Below are 15,770 nucleotides of genomic sequence, written 5' to 3'. Positions count from 1 at the left end.
CACTAGGGAAAAATCATCCAGGGATAAAAATTGTGAGATTTTAGGGCAACTCAGGGGGGATAGGTCATGAAAATGTGCCAATTTGTACTTCTGGTATAGAGCACTTAATATCTAAACAAATTTTACCACTAAAGAAAGAGTAGCAACTAGTGGAGACAAATTTTTCTAAATACCAATGACTGATGAAGTTGGATGACTATCTATTGTTGAAAGTGCTTGCAAATTGCCAACAGGTAGTACTGATCCTTACTATAACATAATCAAGGATTTTCCTCCTAAGGGGCTTCAGAAACTGCGAATTAGTAGCAGATCCATTTTCTTGAGGACCTATTGGGGACAAAGTTTAAGGAGACTGGCTGATCCAATCAAGGAACATACTAGTATGGGCAACAATAATTTCTAAGACTGCTGGAAAACTTTTATGAAAAGGGAACAATCTTATCAAAGCAGCAAACATCACAATTTACAATATTCTTTTTAAACAAACAAAAACATTAATTACTAAGATGAAGAATGGAAAAATTGTAAATTTTGATAAATAAGAAGAAATACATTACAGTTAGGAAATTACTTTCTATTCACACCAGTCATAACTGTTGAACATTCAAATTCAGTTATGATGAAAAAAAGACATAACAGATGTTTGCTTCCAAAGATGAATGTACACAAGAAGAGTAGAGTAACTTGCTATTGGTAGGTGAACATGGAACGTTTCATCATGGATTACTCACTTGCATTATAAATGACCCAGTTGTATCTATGGTAAGTACTTCATCTATATGGCTGTTCACCAATTATATTAAGCATAAAACAAGAAATATTTCATATGGACTTAAAATCACTCCACCTTTACATGCCTAAATGATATAATGTATGCATGGGCAAAAATGCTCATACTACTTACTAGTTTATGCAATTTAATATGCTACTGAAGGCTATGACCTGTATCACATTGCAGGTCATCTTCCTCACAGTACTGTAGTCATAGTTGGGTCTACTAGGTAGTTACATAGTAAATATTTTTCAAAAACTATAAGGTATTCCACGAATTATCAAGAAACATAAATTGACTACTAAATACAGTAATTAGTCACTGTTGCTTTTTCAATTGTTCCTTACTACAGAAAATGCTGTTCAGCTTTTAAAATTATACTTGTCTCCCATTTAAAAATAATTGCAAACATAAAGTGTTGTTTCTTATTCCAGTATTAGATGACATATAACAAGAAAAATATTACAATTTCTGCAACTTACATGTAAAGGAATAACAGTGGTTTAAAATTTAATTGATTTGTTGTGAAATACATAACACTGATTAATCTAAATCTTACATAAAATGTCCTAAAAATCTAAATTTCTAGGAAGTGCACCTCCCATGCATGCAGGACTGCTGGTCTTCCCAACAGGATCCTCCTGGCTTCTGTTTACAGTTTCTGACAACTCTGGAGGTAGATGAAGTCTCTCAATTGTTAGTTTACGTCTCTTTAACTTGAACACCCAGTCTGTAGAATCTAGAATGGTTGGGACTAAACTATTAATGGTGGCTAGTTTTTCAATATGAAAGAGTCCATGATAATCTTTGAAAACTGGGTTAGTTTCTTTATCTGAACCTTGAAATGATTCCAACCTTACTGCATAATCACACATAGCTCTTATTCTAAATATCAAAGCAGGATCAACAAAGAGATGTGAAGGAACAGATATCATACACACACTAAATGAGTTTCTTACTAAGGCTCTAAGCAAATAGAAAAATCCTGTTAAATTTTGCCACCGATGTTCTTTCTCGCTTTTCCCAAACTCACTTCCCCAAAGAGGTGACCCTAAGGAATGCAATCCAAGACGCATCACATTTGTTTTTGGAGTACTGGACTGAGTGGAAAGGTGGGAAACCTCAATTCGTTTTTGGATAAACTTCAGCAACGACCAGAATTCCTTACCAAAAGATCCTGGATTGGTTACTTGAATACAACTTGCATCCCACAGCTCTATATCAACAGCAGAAATAATTTCATTAGAGATCACTTTTGTTAGATCATAATCATGTCCAAACCTGCTGTAGTCTAATGAAGACATGGGTGACTTTTTATTCTGGTACCTCCAAGCAATTGTCATTTCTTTATCAGATGATGATTCAGAAACATCGGATAAGGGAGTCTAGTATCTGTAGGTGCTGGTAGGTTCTCTGTGATACTTGTAGGATTAATATCCAAACTAGCCACAGTTAGCAAATGTTTATTTACTACACCTTCGGCTAGAAAATACTTCAGAAATAACTTGCTGTATACATCATAAGTATCTTGCTCTAGAAGAAGAACTGAGCCTACTGGCAGTCCACCACCCAGTAAATAATCCAAGGAGGGTATTCCAGTAGAAACTAAGAGTTGGGCATTGTGAATGGATGTGCGTGTCCCAGGTATTGAAGGGGCTTTAGGCCTCCCCTTTTTCTGGAAACTACTTGTTGACCCAATCGCCGTCATCTGTAAGATAAAGAGAAAAGTAACAGTTCATATTTCAAATTACATTGCATAACATGATTATCCAGCAACAGGTCTTAGCTTAAAGACAAACCCTAAAAATTTTAAACAAGTAATATGCCATAGCAGTCGAACCACTGTTGAATCACTGCCAAACAAAATAATTTGTTCAGCTTAAATGAGCTACATCTAAAGTGGACTTCAGCTTCTTGTATACAGGTACATTTATAACAATTATAGTACAATACTATGATTCCTTACAAACTGCAGCATTCATTTCTAATATAATTTATTTTAGCTAAAAAGTTATGAAGAAACCTAAACCTTTACTATAAAATCTTTTTGCATGCTTTATCAATATGTCATGTACAACATTCTCAAACTGAGAAATAACAACGGTGCTCCAAAACTAATGTCTCTGGAAACAGTAACACTAAATAATACTGTAATCTATAAGTACATCAGAAAGGTGAGAAACCCTGACATGAATCCCCAGTCCTCACAAGCACAATTCAGAAATGTTGCACTTGCCAAATAAGAGGGTATTGCCAATTCTATACTACAGTACATTCCTTTCCTGAAGTAAAAGGAAGAGTCTTGGGCAGCCCTCTGGCCAAAGAAGGAGCTAAAGGACCCATATTCCTAATCATACTCAAGAACTTATGGCAACCTTACCATGACAAACAGTCCACCAGAAGGTGAAACCCAGTGGGATCTCCTGTGAGATGGCTTCCTACTTACAGGAGAAAGGAAGGGCAGAGGAAGATGAGGAAGGAAGGAAATGAAGAGATTGAGGAGGAGCAGAAAGTCTTGCTCTTTTTGCAGACCTAGAAGAGCCACTCACATTTGCAAAATGCTGATGTACAAATGAGGTTCATCCTATGTCCATACACTTGAGGTAGACTGACCTCCCAGGTGTGTGGTCCATCCCTCCTTAAATGTGTCTGAGAACAGAAGCATCTCCAAAAATTGGGAATTCAGGGAAATCCCCGCAAGAAGTTTTCTGTGTCTAGCCATCCTGTTAGGTCCTCCTTTACATCCCCATTCATGGGCACGAACTAGGAGAGTAGCTTGCTTGAGGCCACGCAAAGCTGCTTTAGTTGCCACTCAAGAGAGCAGTGATGGAGGTGTTCATGCACAATGAGTTTCTCCAAGGATGTAAAGTGACCAAACATTAATTGCCAAACCTGAGCTGGCTGTTCCTGTTGTGACATAAATTGTACTAGTTTCCTGAACTGGCTGATGCTAAAGTTTGGCAGGAAGACTGCCTTCTGTATCAACATAACCAATTACATACTCTTCCTTCTAACTGGGGATCCAGCTCCTACCAGTTTACTGATATCCCTATGTTAGGTGGTGGTTTCTGCCTTTGGCTAGCAACTTGCTCATCACTGTGTGAAGTGCGAGCTTGCCCCCCAACCTTACCACATTTACCCCACACAGACTAGGCAAAAAAATAATTTGTAGAAGTAGAGGAGGGGAGAGGTGGGGGAGTCCAGGAAGAAAAACTTTAAATGAATCAGAGGGGGAGAGTTCCCCTGATGATATCCCCGAACACTATGTCAAACATCCTCCGTTTTGAAGATGCTCAACTAAAAAATTCCTAACAAGCCAATTCAGCGCTGCAAGATCTACCCCTGAAAGAACAAAATACATGGGGATCCATTAACAAAGAGGATATACAGTGGACCCTCCATATTCGCGGATTCACACATTCGCGGATTTCTCTCTGGAACGTTTCCCCGCATTATTAGCGGAAAATTCGCATATTCGCGGTATTTTTCTATGAGAAATATCCACAAATTCCTGTTTTTTTTTATTTTATCAATTTTATTATAAAATGCACTTTTTGTGATAAAACTATTACAAAATCAAGTATAAAAATTTTTAGTGGGGTTTTCTTGGGTTTTAACGAACAAAATAGGCTGTTTTCAGCTTTTTTATAGGGGTTCCAACTATTCGCAGGTTCTAACTATCCATGGGGGGTCTGGTACACATCCCCCGCGAATACGGGGGGACCATTGTAGAACAGTTACTCAACCACCTTCATCAAGCACACTTTCTGAAGAAAAAGTGCTGTCTGGCAAGCAATTAGGATTTCCACTACATTCAACCACCTACCACCAGTTAATCACCTTGTTACCAAGTCTTAATTCCAAAATCTAGCTTGTGCTGATGAATCCTTTTAAATACAAAGCAATGGTTTGTATTCAAAGTATGTATAACAAAAGTAACCCGTAACATTGTGCTATGATATTCTCACTTAATACTGCAGATGTAAAACAAAAATAAAAAACAATTGGCTTGAAAGTAAGCTAATCTCTTTCAATGATAAATGCTTCATCTCTATAAAAGCAACCTTGGCTGAAAGAGCCAATTACCAGGATCAGAAATAGGTCAGGATTATGCTATGTGCAATGTTATGGGGGAGACTGAGGTGGGCACCCTGAACACTTTAAGCCCAGTGTGGAAAGCTAAGTTTAATAAATATCAATTTTATGATGCTCAAGGTGAGCTAAATTTACAAGTCCAGGAGAACCCTAGGTTAGAGTTGGTTACGTAAGGATGCATCCCTTTTTTTACTCAATACCTAGGTTAGGTGAAGAGTCAAGGGGACATCAACCAGGTAAGTTTAAGTTATGCTATTATGCATCCCTGTATTTGACTAGTAGTATATCTTCTATGGCACTATAGGTCAGGTTAGGTTAGAAAGAAGAGGGTTTTAGACCCCAGCAAGTTAAGGAGCTGGCACTTAAATTTAAGTTAGGATGCATCTTTATCAGTGGCTTTGTAATGTTTTCAGGCTTTATAAATTTATCTGTGTTCATTACCATTGAAACGCAAGAAATGGTAACGTCTATTGTGCAGTACTTTTCAAATTATATTTTTCTAATAAACCACCCAAATCTATCCCTTTTCTAATGACAACAATAACTTTAGCCAATGACACTTGTTTTGTCATTTCTTTACTTGATTAATCACATAATTTCTTTTATTTTATCTAGTATGTAGTGTTACTGTCATAGAACACGAGAATCCTTAAATATGTTAAACAGGTATTTTCAGGCAGTAGACCAGCAAGGGGGAGGGGCAGGGGGGGCTTGGACATGTGGCCCCCTCTCTAAGTCGAGGGTGAAAAACGAATGACCTTTTTATTACAAAATGAGATTTTTTATATACATACTTAACAAATAATTGCATAGCTATAAGTTTTTACTCTAAAGCAGCAGCTCAAAAATGATATTCTTATAATGAAATAAAAGTTTTATTAGTGTAACTTACCCAGTAATTATTATACAGCTGTAGTTTCTACCTGACAGCAGCTTGAATTCCCAAAATTAATGGTTAAAAACTTCTTCCTGTGTCCAGTAGGTGTACAAGCTCCTCCCACTTTTTGTGAGGAAGACGAACAACTACATGAAAATACCTCAATTTTGTTTGTCCTCCACCCAATGAGATAGTATCCATGTGTGGGGAGGAAGGTGGGTTCTATTATAATTATATTGGGTAAGTACTACTAATAAAATTTTATCTTATTAGTATAACTTACCCAGTAAGTTATACAGCTGAATCCCACATTGAAAGATGGTGGGGATTCAGGGACATCTTCAAGATATATTAAAAAATTCATAACAGATTTATAAAACTTTAGTTGTTCCTTACCTGGGGAGAGAGCTGCTTCAAGTAGGTAATGCCTCTAATGAGTGCTCTTCTCAACACTAGTTGCAATGGTGTGGCCTTAAACACCATCAACACAGAAAAACTCCCCAGCTGAGGAATATACCATTAGCTGAAGTTGATACCAACCAAAAACACCACTAGACAAAACAACCATACAATAAGAGATTACATACCTAGCCCCTGCCCAGGGATAAAGTAAAGTCCTAAATATCCAAATATAATGCCCGTTCACCTACAAATTCCATCACCAAAATTAAAAATAACAAGTAAATACTTTCCAAATAAACTCCACAAGAATTATTTGGTTAAAAATTTATAAGGAGCAAAAGTGTCTTCATACCTCCCCTACAATCATGCCTGCTACTGACAAAGGTCCCAGCATTATGCAATTGTCCATAAGCAGCTTCTTTCAGGTAGTGCATTGCAAAAACAGACTTACATCTCCTCTAAGTTGTTTGCAATATATAGACCAGAGACAAATTATGTTTAAAGGCTAAAGAGGTAGCCACTGCTCTTCTCCCACTGGCAAATGTGCTTCCTTAATAAGATCTCTAATAAAAAAAAACCAGATAGAGCTTTTAGATAAGAGGTTTTGAGGGATTTTTTTACAGAGCACCATAAGTTGCTCATCAGCCCCCTGGTCTTCTCTATCCAATGGAGATAATACCTAAGGGCTCTCACAAGACACAAAGATCTTTCATTGTCTTCCGTGCCTACTAAGTCAGAAAGATTTACTGTAAGAGATCTTGGCCAGGGATTCAAGGGAAACTCATTCTTTGCTAGAAACCCTAGCTAAGAGAACACAATGCATCTCCTTGTGAAAAACCCACCTTATATCTAAGGCATGAATTTCACTGACTCTCTTAGCTGTTGCAAGAGCCATTAAAAACAGGTTCTTCCAGGCTAAATCTCTTATGGAAGCCAAATGCAGGCCAAACTATGGTCCTGAAAGCTACTTATGGACTACGTCTAGGCTCCATGCAAGGTGCCCACACCAGCCAATCGTCCAGATAGGCTACTACCATGATACCCTGTGACCTTAGTTCCTGCATTACCGTTTCTGCCAACTTCGTAGATCCTTGGGGCTATATTGAGCCCGAAGGGCATTACTTTGAAAGAGAAGGCTTGTTTGCCTAACTTGAAGCTCAGAAACGGACGGAAGTGCCTTGCTATCGGGACATGATAGTAGGCGTCTGTAAGATCTATAGAGGTGCTTTAATATTTATGGATATATACTTCCAATACATAGCCTAATTTCACCAATTTCAACGTTTTGTGTGTAGTCTTATACCCAGTTTGGAGGGTCAATGCATACTGATTGGCAACAGAGAGAGAGAGAGAGAGAGAGAAGGAAGGCAAAGGAACGAAGAAGGAAAGGGTTGGCGGTGGAGGGGGGGGAGAGGGTAGGTGGAGCTTTTTACGCGTGTTCGTATCCATTTCTGCATAATGGAGTATTTGTATCTTGGTACAAGGACAAGTGTCGTTATTCTTTACGATTAGTGATTCACGATACCCTTATAAATTACGGCACTGGGTGTAATGCACTATAGCAAAATCTCGTTCTGATACGAGTGCTTGCACTGTTGCTGAAACCCATAGTAGGTATGCTGCTTAGTTGTCAATCAAGTTTTTTGTAATCAAGTATTTTTTACAAGCTAGCTATTGAATAAATTTGTATTTTTCTCAATCAAAACATATGCCCCTCAATGCTAACTTTCCTCTTTTAACGACTTTCTGGTCATTGCAAATTCGGCCCCATAATTTCTTATGGTGCGAAAACAGAGGCCCAGGGACCAAAACAATTGCGTCACACTACGGCGATAATCCGGCAGTAAAACATCTTCATATATCGAAAAAGTAAATAATAAAGATATATATGCGCATTACGATTATACCAATTACATGAAGAGCTGATAATCTGCATGAATAACTGGTAAACTGTTCTGCAAGAAAGTTGAGTAAAGCAATTATTTACAATAGGTACGAAAGTCAAGATGTCGTGACGTCATAATACAGGACTTAAAAGAACGTTCTAATTCCAAAAAATAATTACTTAAATTTGAGTCAGAATCAAGTTACTTTTTCAATAACAAATATTTTCAAATTAATCATCATAAATATGTAAAATATTGATGTTTTACTATTTATTTAGAAATTAAGGCCAAATTTTAAGATTTAAACAGAGGGTACTGAAAACAGTGTCAAATGTAGTGCAAATCTCGCCAAAACGCGTTTAACATTTTTACTTACAACTCGAAGTATTTAGAAGATAGACACCATCTCGATGTTTATGGAGTTGCTTGTGTCAATAAACTAACCATTTCCTGTGATAAATCCGCACACCACTTGTACCCACAGACGCTGAGGCACTTTCATCACAACAATCGGAAAACTTTTCCTCAGTGAGTAAACAACTGTTTTCTAGAAGACGGCGAAGAGTGCACTTCGATAATTTTTTAAATAAATAGTAAAACATCAATAGTGCATTACACCCAGTGCCGTAATTTATAAGGGTATCGTGAATCACTAATCGTAAAGAATAACGACACTTGTCCTTGTACCAAGAGACAAAAACTCCATTATGCAGAAATGGATACGAACACGCGTATAAAGCTCCACCTACCCTCTCCCCCCCCCTCCACCCCTTTCCTTCTTCGTTCCTTCACCTTCCTTTCTCTCTCTCTCTCTCTGTTGCCATTCGGTATGTATTGACCCTCCAAACTGGGTATAAGACTACACACAAAACGTTGAAATTGGTGAAATTAGGCTATGTATTGGAAGTATATATACATAAATATTAAAGCAATTTTATCATTATTGCATTACTATGACAACTAGAATTCATGGAAACAGTTTATAATAATGAAACGGCATATGTGTGAAGCCTCCACTAATGTGGCAACGATGATTTTGCCATTCTTAGCATGCAAACATTAAAGGTTACATTTATTTCTGGCATACGGTTATTAAAGAAATTCAAAATACTAATATAGACTGAAATCAATGAAAAGTGCTAGCAAAAACAAAAAAGCAAAAAAAAAAAAAATATGTATATTAATAAATTTCACTTATCCGTATGTCGTTCCTCTATGGTTTTCGGCAGCTAGATGTCGAAAAACGTTAGAAACATTTGATTGTATCTACTTTGGAAATATCTGTAATTTTTCGGGGTAATTTGGTTGCAAAAAAGGGGATAATATACATGAATTTAAATTAAAAATGTTTTAAATAAAGTTAAATTTGAACTAAATAACGAGTAAAGTAAACAATTAAGGGAATAAAAATTTGTAGTTTCGTCGTCTGCTGTTCGTAACTGTGTTTGTGGCGCGCGCGCTTAGGAACCAGCAACAGCAACTGGTTTAAAGTGCAATGTGGAGTGAACTGAGACAAAATGTGTATAATAACAATCAAATAAGCACTGTGGAGTTCCAGTTGTGATGGCAGTAAGGATAAAAACCACCGATTACAAGGTAAGAATGAATTCAGTTCAAACCATGACCCCGGGAATAAAAAGTTTCATACTTTCAGTAATATCGGCAACAAAATGTTTTATTGTGCTGATTACAACTGCAATCTTGAGTAAGATCAATAAACGTTACATACTACATACGCTAACATTGTTCAAATGATTGCTGGGAAGGCTGGGAAAGATGATTTTCATCACTGATCAAAAGCTGTACATCCCACGGTAACCGCCATATTGGATTTCAAAACTGTCTTGAAAACATATTTTACAAAGAGCGTCACATGCTTATTTTAGTTCGTATGGGGCTTTCATATATCACATTATGTTGACAAAACTTCAATCTTTTGAATGGTATGCTTGGAGTTGTAATTGTATTCTTGTTTCACCATTTAAATATTGAGTGAATAAGACCTGTCCACCGTGATAAGGGTTGGTAGTCGCTGGTTTTTCCCCCTACTTCGAAAGGAGAGTAGAGGTCTTTAGCTCCGTTTCTCACCAACAAGAAGTCGCGACTGATGCCCATCTCCAATGTTAGGACGCGTTACAATGTACTTTTTTTGGGATTGTCCACGCTGATCGTACATGGTCCACTCTGTACCCTGCGGTTTTTTACCCTAGAGGTTTCGAGTTGTTGCTCTCACCACCAATGTCTCGTGACTGGTGCCCACTTCCAGTGTCAGGAAGTGTCAAAGTACTTTTTCGGAGGGCGGATCAACAAGTGGCCAAGACTGGATCAGCTAGTCCACTAGGTTGTTTCCCCTAGCTACTATCAACAGCCAATCAGGAGCGTCGTAAAGGACTGGTCTAGACATCAAACGCACAGTTGATGTGGATCTAGGCCTACTAGCTAGGTAGTATATACCTACGTAGGTAGCTAGTACTAGGCTTAAGGTAGTTCTGGCTTGTCTGAACTTTTATAACCTTTATCGTTAGCACCTACTACAGCAGGCCACAACAATAAACTAAGAAACAGCTAGCTAGTTTGGTGGTATGCAAGGCGTAGGTTCATACATTACCTTCACAAATCTTAGTGTCAACCTCACATCACATCGCTTAATATAGTCGTAGTAGTAACGGGAAATTTTCCTTTGTAACGGCTCCCTTGCTCGTTCCATTCTTCCTGCTGTGCTTGTTTAAGTTTATTGTCTCTAATACCATAAAAATTTTATGACTTTTTTTTCTTATTTTCAATTCTTTATTTCGACAGATTTGTAAGTAGATGGATATTAGCCATCACTACCTCTCTATTTTCTTGATATGGCTGCTGCGCGAATATATATCTATTTCCAATGTAGACTACATAGGTATATGCTGGGACAGTAGACTTAAGGGTCCCTACACTAAACGACTGTCTGAACGGCCGTCTGTATCGTTCGCAAAAACATTGTGTATGGGATTGTCTGAATGCAAAAGTGGGTGGAGTTTCATGGTCTGCACGATCTTAGCAAGAATCCGTCATGACCAGGTGGCTGGCTTCCGACTTATGTATGCCATACACGGGACGTTCAATGTGTTTGTCTGCCGATATAACGCTATCGAGCACGTCTTCTAGAGCAAGGTCTAAATTCTTTAGACCTTGTTCTAGAGATGATGCCATGTCTTTCCGAGTGCGGAGATCGTTCATACTGTCTGAATAGTGTGCGTGTTTGTCGATAACGACAATCGTTCTGAGTTTTACGTTATTTCGTAGCATTGGCCATGTTTGTCACCTGCTTTGCTTTAATCCGGGCCCTTTTTATTTGTCCTCTGTAGCAGTCTTTCATGTTGCTGATTGTTACACCCAGGTATCTTATCTGCTTAACTATTTTTATTCCTTTTATGTGCTGCATAGTTTCTACATTGTCAATACTATACCAATCGTTGAATATTGACATATTGCTTTTGTCTTTATTTATACTTAGGCCGCATTCGCTTGCTATTTCCATAAGAATTCTTATGGCTTGTGCTATCTCTTCAAGGGTGTGTCCTGGGATTAATTCATCGTCTACATATACGTAAGGGTACCAGAATCCTTCTAACTTCATTCATTATCCGGTAAGTTATCAGTAGAAAGAGTATGGTTGAGTCATGGCAACCCTGCCTTTTGACATTTGTTACTCTTGGCTCTCTTTGTTATACATTTTTGAGGACTGTCATTTATAGTATATATCTTTGCTGCTGAAATTATTACTTTGCATGTAGTCTATATTTTATTACCTCTATGAGTTTTTACTTGTAAACGAATCAAATGGTTTTTTGAAGTCTACTAATACCAAAATGAACCGGTCTTTTCTTCTGTACGTTTTTTATACGCAGCATTCTAAAATATACAAATGATCTATTCCTCTTCTTTGTGTAGTAAAGCCTGATGGCAGTTCATGTGCCTGCCCTATATTTCTTCTATTTTGGTTTTCAGGATCCATATGAAAATTTTATATGACATTAGTTAAGGTTACTGGCCTAAGACCTTTGGCTGTGTGCATAGTGTTTCTTGGGTGAGGGTTTTTTTTTTTCTTTTTTTTTTTTTTTTGTTCCTTTTTTTTTACCCGCTGTTCTGTGTTTTCGTACTATGGAGGAGTGATAATGGTAGTTACATTTGACAACGTCTTCGAGGGTTGGGAGAGAGAGAGAGAGAGAGAGAGAGAGAGAGAGAGGAGAGAGAGAGAGAGAGAGAGAGAGAGAGAGAGAGAGAGAGAGAGAGAGAGAGCATCGTTGGGTTGAGAGTTTAAATGTTTTGGTTTGTTTGATATGTCGTGTTTTGTTTTGGTGTTTGATATGTCGTGTTTTGTGTTGCTGTATGATAGTATGTAAGTATGTGTTTTTCTGGAGAGTGTGAGTGAGAGAGCGAAAGATCGTAAGGAGTGGTTTGATGGCGGGCGTAAGCGTCTGTGTTGTCTGTTGGGGCTGTCAGCGAAAGATTCTTTGCCGAGAGTGTTACAACTTCCAATACAGAGTAAGGAGTTAAGTCCGCAGTTATAAGTACACAGTTGGACTGTGCAGTTGTAACTGGACGTTAGTGTGGACAACCTTCACAGTTTTTCTGGCTTGCGCAGGCGGCATCTCAATCGATGAAACTCAGTCCAAATGGCTGTGCATGCGCATTGCAACTTTAATGCGGTTGAGGCAACTTTTTTGTCTCGGTATCAGTTCGATGTCTGTGACTTTCTGCAACAGATATCATATTTACATTGAGCCGAGTTTTATTGAATTGAAAAGTGTTTATACCTAATTTGAGGATATATTGGATTTACTTGTTTTTAATAATTGACACGGAAGTCAGAATAATATATATTTATAATTTTTCCATGGGGAAAATAAGTGTATAATGAAGGCTGAAAGTGACAGCATCATTCTTGAAGGTCTAGTAGATTTCAATATGAATGAGACTTTGCTTTGGCAAGTAAAATTCAAAGGCTATCGTAACAGATTCAGCCTATGTATGTTTATCCATGGTTATAAACCATGTATACCAGACAGTTTTTCCATGAGAATAAATACTAATTATGACAAAATAATGTAAAATAAGAATAGGCCTATTATATGCATCTATTCATGATTATGCACCATGTCTGTAATTCGTTTTTAAAACGAAAATTAAATAATATTCCACTGTCTGACCGAACAAACAAAATATATTGGACTATGTATGTTTTTTTCCTTTACATCTCACAGAAGTTTGCTTGGAAATGAAATTAGACTAATTAACACTAATGATGTACAGGAAGACAGTAGTAAACAAAGGATTTTCATTCATTGTAATACGTCATAAGAAAGTGAATCTTTAAACAAAAACAAAAATAAACCAGTATTTAACCGTTTTAATGAAAATATAAAAAATATATTAAGGCCTATATATGTTACCTTGAAACGAAAGCAAGTCAATTACAGCCAGTTACAGCCAGAGCACCGTGTTTTGACACCATGTCCATGATAGGGAAGACTGAGGAACAGTGATGCCTTTTTTTCTTCACAACATTGGCTTTTAGAGTGTTACCATATGCAGTTCATCTGATTTTTTTTTACTTTATGATTTAATGGTTAGAATGCGTATTTTCCGATGTAGAATTATTTACCGTGATGTTAGAAAATTACACGTCACTAGCCTAATTATAAATATTTTTGACGAAGAAAATAAAGGATTTCAATAAAATTCATTTGTATAAATAAGCAGGGTATTGTTTATAGCTTTAATTTCATTATTAAAACATAAAAACGCAAAGTGAAGAATTTTTTTCTTCAGTGCCGTGCCTGTGGTCGTAAAAGCCTACGGAGTGTTTGCCAGATATCATCAGAAAGCCACACTAATAGACAAAATTCCTCAAAACAAACGGCAACCCTGTGATGCCGTTTTTTCTTCACAACATTGGCTTTTAGCAGTGTTACCATGTGCAGTTCATCTGATTTTTTTTTACTTTTATTTTCAGTTTGATGTTATTTAAAACTACACGTCACTAGCTTAATATAAAGTATTTTTGATGAAGAAAAATAAAGGATATCAACAAAATTCATTTGTATAAATAAGCAGGATATGATTTATATCTTTATTTTCATAATAAAACATAAAAAGGCAAAGGGAGGAAATTTTTTCTCCAGTGCCGTGGCCTGTGGTCGGAAAAGCCATGGAGGGTTGCCAGATGTCACCAGAAAGCCACACTAATAGACAAGATTCCTCAAAACAGCAACCCTGCTGAGGAAACGGCCTGTATCGTTAGTGGCGAAGATTTGCTCGCACAGCAGGGTTGCTTTTTTTAAGGAATTTCGTCTACTAGTGTGACTTTCTGGTGACATCTGGCACCCTTTTGTGGCTTTTCCGACCACAGGCCACAGCACTGAGGAATAAAATTCTTCACTTTGCTGTCTTACGTTTTATTATGAAGATAAAATTATAAAACATATCCTGCTTATTTATAGAAATTAATTTCGTTGAAATCTTTTATTTTTCTTCGTCAAAAATACATTATGTTAAGCTTGTGACGTGTAGTTTTTTTTACGTAACGGAAAATAATTCTACATTGGAAAATACGTACTCATTTTAACCATTAAATTTTCCTCATTCTAACCATTAAATCATAAACAACACAGAATAAATCAGAAGAACTGCTTATGGTAACACTGCTAAAAGCTAATGTTCTAAAGAAACTACGGCATCGCTGCTGCACAGTTGGACTATGCAGCAGTGTTGCCGAAGTGCGGAGTTTTTGTCAGCTATGCGGAATAAAAAGTCTATGGGGCAGCTATCCAAGTTTGTATGCCGATGCGGATTCCACATCTGCATTTTCAACAGCAATTTCTTCATGGCACATTCGTGTAAATTTATCATATACAAATTGCAATATATATTTTTTTTTACTTTTAGATAATTTCTCATTCAAATACAATATTATAAAAGATAAGACTTATCAGAATATATGACAGTGATATGATTAATGTACATAAATCTGTTAATATATTATAAAATTATTTCCTATATGATTTAATGAGTTATATACTGATATATAAATGCTGTTATGCTTATTACAAACTTATCTGTAAATATATCTGGGACAAAGGAAAGAAAAAATAATACTTCTCATATATATAATATATATATATGAATGTATGTATTTATATATACGTATATAGGTATATTTATATGTATGTGTGTATGTATATGCAGTGCATGTATATAAATATATGTAAATATAATGTATATAAATATCTATATATCGATATAATATATGTATGAATGTATATATATGTGTATATATATATATATATATATATATATATATATATATATATACTATCATCGAGCTACAATGTCCTTTAATATCTAATTCGCTCTACTCGGAATTAATATATTTCATATATGCTTAACTGAAGGGGAATTTTGTACACGATATGAAAAGTATATTAATTCCAAGGTAGAGCGAATTAGATATTAAAGGACATTGTAGCTCGATGTATGTATATGAATCACAGTAATGTGAAATGACTACTATCTATTTCAAGGCCATGACAACCCTCCTTTTTTTATATAACTAATGAACTAGGCTTCTGATTAATGTGAAACCGAAACCACCAGAGTTTGAGACACCGACCTAATTAAGAAAAATGGATTCAAGCATCTACTCCGCATTATTGTCTTACTTTATATCGAGAAATGTCATCTCAATTTTGTGGCATGG

General features: G+C 36.5%; 1 protein-coding gene across 1 annotated transcript; it reads right to left on the bottom strand.

Moving 5' to 3' along the window:
• Nucleotides 1-404: 404 nt before the first annotated feature.
• Nucleotides 405-10,799, bottom strand: LOC135215581 (elongator complex protein 4-like). Its single transcript, XM_064250444.1, is given in 3 exon segments — nucleotides 405-2,157; nucleotides 2,160-2,480; nucleotides 10,641-10,799. Coding segments are annotated over 3 exon segments (1,236 nt in total). The 5' UTR covers nucleotides 10,740-10,799; the 3' UTR covers nucleotides 405-1,341.
• Between the last annotated feature and the right edge of the window lie 4,971 nt (nucleotides 10,800-15,770).

The sequence above is a fragment of the Macrobrachium nipponense genome, chromosome 5, assembly GCF_015104395.2.
Source record: "Macrobrachium nipponense isolate FS-2020 chromosome 5, ASM1510439v2, whole genome shotgun sequence".
Lineage (NCBI taxonomy): Eukaryota > Metazoa > Arthropoda > Malacostraca > Decapoda > Palaemonidae > Macrobrachium > Macrobrachium nipponense.
This window is presented reverse-complemented; position numbering and strand designations above follow the sequence as displayed.